This window comes from Apaloderma vittatum, unplaced genomic scaffold (assembly GCF_000703405.1).
Source record: "Apaloderma vittatum isolate BGI_N311 unplaced genomic scaffold, ASM70340v1 scaffold9620, whole genome shotgun sequence".
Taxonomy (NCBI): Eukaryota; Metazoa; Chordata; class Aves; order Trogoniformes; family Trogonidae; genus Apaloderma; species Apaloderma vittatum.
Genome location: NW_009692882.1, coordinates 770 through 3,603, shown reverse-complemented (window position 1 = coordinate 3,603; position 2,834 = coordinate 770). Strand labels below are relative to the sequence as shown.

At 45.3% G+C, this 2,834-nt stretch overlaps 1 protein-coding gene across 1 annotated transcript in view; it reads right to left on the bottom strand.

Annotated features, from left to right (window-relative positions):
* LOC104276161 overlaps nt 1-2,284 on the bottom strand; it is a gene marked incomplete at both ends in the record, with an annotated part of 6,859 nt that extends 4,575 nt beyond the window's left edge. The window contains one exon of the mRNA XM_009872397.1: nt 2,115-2,284. Within this exon, the coding sequence (XP_009870699.1) occupies nt 2,115-2,284 (170 nt within the window). The remainder of the gene's footprint in view (nt 1-2,114) is intronic.
* Between the last annotated feature and the right edge of the window lie 550 nt (nt 2,285-2,834).

Sequence of the window (2,834 nt, the reverse complement as noted above, 5' to 3'; positions counted from 1 at the left end):
CACCACTTCCCTGGGCAGTGCATCCCAGTGCCTGAGCACCCTCTCCGTGAGGAAGGGCTGCCTGAGATCCAACCTAAACCTCCCCTGAGCCAGCTTCAGGCGTGCCCTCTCATCCTGTCACTGGTTGCCCAGGAGAAGAGCCCGACCCCCACCTGACTACAATATCCCTTCAGGCAGTTGAAGAGAGTGATGAGGTCCCTCCTGAGTCTCCTCTTGTCCAGGCTAAACACCCCCAGCTCCCTCAGCCTCTCCTCACAGGACTTTCCCTCCAGTCCCTTCCCCAGCCTCATTGCTCTCCTCTGGACCCGCTCCAGCCCCTCAAGGTCTTTCTTGCAGTGAGGGGCCCAGACCTGCACACAGGGCTCGAGGGGAGGCCTCACGAGTGCTGAGCACAGGGGCAGAATCACATCCCTGCTCCTGCTGGCCACACTGTTCCTCATAAAAGCCAGGATGCCATTGGCCTTCCGGGCCACCTGGGCACACTGCTGGCTCATGTTCAGCCGGCTGTCAACCAGCACTCCCAGGTCCCTCTCTGCAGTAAGTGGACAGTACTGGAAATTACAATGCTGAGTCAGCTCAGCAACTCTGCCTGCAGCCAGCCTAGGTAGCAGCAACGTGACACAGGCATTCTCCATGTGAACGCAGATCCAGAAGGATGCTCAGCATGAGACCGCTCCGCAGGCAAGCAGGTGACCTTCCTCTCAAGAGCTGATGTGACTATAACCACATCCACCTCTGCTCACGCAACATCACTCATGCTTTATTCAATCAGACTTGGCGTTGCACAAAGCCACTTCTATCATGCTCTCACCGCAGCACAACTGCTCTGCAACTCCTGCAGACCACAGAACAGAGATTTAACTTCTAACAGTATCAAAAATGTTCCACTACCATTTTTACCATGGCCAGAATCTGTGAGATGTGACGATAGGCACTAAAGTGCCTGACACAGGTTTAGCATGGCAATCAGAATCAGTGCAATGAGGAAATGGAGATTTACATGTTGTCTGAAAATGAATTCTTAACTGACAGCACCTGAAACATTCAAGCCTTAACCAAGCCATAGGAACTGCACTCCTGTATATTGAGATGGTTTTCTGGAGCTCTTCTGTTATCTCCAAACTCGCAACTGAAGGAAGAAAACTGCTCATAGGTTCAGAGTTAATGTTTATAGACTAAGGCTCATTTTCAATTTGCAGCTTCAATTCAGAGGAAGACACTGCAGTGAGATGGAGATTCCAGCCACTGACAGTATTTCACACGAAGCTTTTCTTGTATCAGCATCAGTAATTCTTTGTTTTCTCTCCTATGCTTGCTCTTTTCCATGAAGTGGCAGTGATATTGATGAAATAACACTACTCCAGTCCTTCTTTCCCTTACTGAAGAAAGGCAGGGATAAATTTTGAGGGGCTTTTACCCTTGGCACCAAGCACCTTCCAGATGTGATCCCTCCCTGGACAGGGTTGAGGTGAGAGAGGGAAGTTGCACAAGGGCACCCTAAAACTGATCCACAGGAAGACAGAAACTGTGTACGCAACAGTAGCGCAAAAGTTTGCTGATCTTGACTTTAAACCAGATCGTGAAAATAGGGCCAGGCCTCCCCAACTTGTAGGATTTTAAGCTGGAGATGTCAAGAAAGTTCCTACGAGGGTGTTCAGCCCTGTGTAGCCAGAAGTTTGAAGGATCAGGAGGAGAAGTTACTGCGATGCTGCCTCTTCCCACCATGGCAAGTTATGCTTCCCGTCACGAACTGTTGGGCTGCTCACCCTCTAGTAGGGAGCAACAATGGGTTTAGATTTGGAAAATATGCTACTTTTATCCTCCCAATGGTGATGTAAATTTTATAAGCAAAGTCATGTTTTCCCAATAGCTGGGACACAAAAAAACCTTTTTACCAAAACTTGAGGTAGAAACTAAAGTCTTGCTAAAATTGCAGTTCAAAACCCACTGAAACTAACTCATACCCTATTTCTGTACAAGTTACTGGGAAGATGACTGCTTTGCATTTCAAACCAAGAGAAACATACTGGGAAGACTTTTACAGATAACTTAGGCATGGTTCTTTTAAAGTAAACTAAATGGAGGGGAAAAAGTAAGGAGAAAACCCACCATACCTGAGTAATAATTTTTTCCATTTGAGGCTGAGTCATATCTGGAATAGTGGTTTTAAGAAAATCAACAATGTTCTCAAAACTCTCACACCCCATTATAGATGTTTCTTGACTGCTGAGTAGGCTCAATGCTACTTTAAATATGACTTCCGTTCCTTGAAGAAAAATAATGTCTAAAAAAGAAAATCATTAAAACACCTTGAAAACGAGAGCTAAAGGCATTGGATAAATATATATACACGCAGGTTTATTTTTCATCAGTCATACTGCAGATTTATACAGTTCAGAAGGGCAATCTGTCTTATTTCTACATGAGGTTAAAGCATATAGAAGTATTTTCTGTCATCTTACAGATGTGAAGAGAGTATTAAAGAAAACATCACACCCTGTTATGCCTGTAACAGTTATCTGCAATAAGCATTTCATCACTTTCTGCTGTAGCCTATAGACAGTTAACTAACTGCTAACTGCTTTTAAGGGCATCTATGACTGAAAAGCAATCGGGAAGCAGTTCACAACACAACGTACTGACATTTTACTGCTTCCTACAGGCAGAAGCTCGTCTTTAAAAAACAATCACATAGCTTCTGTAACCCGTCATTTCACTTTCAAAATCCACAGCAGTGATCACGTTGGCTACAACTGAGGCCTCAAACCCTTACTTCTTAAGTATAATCAGGGGGAAACCCAGGCTCTACAGAAGTCAGTGAAAAGAGACCGTGC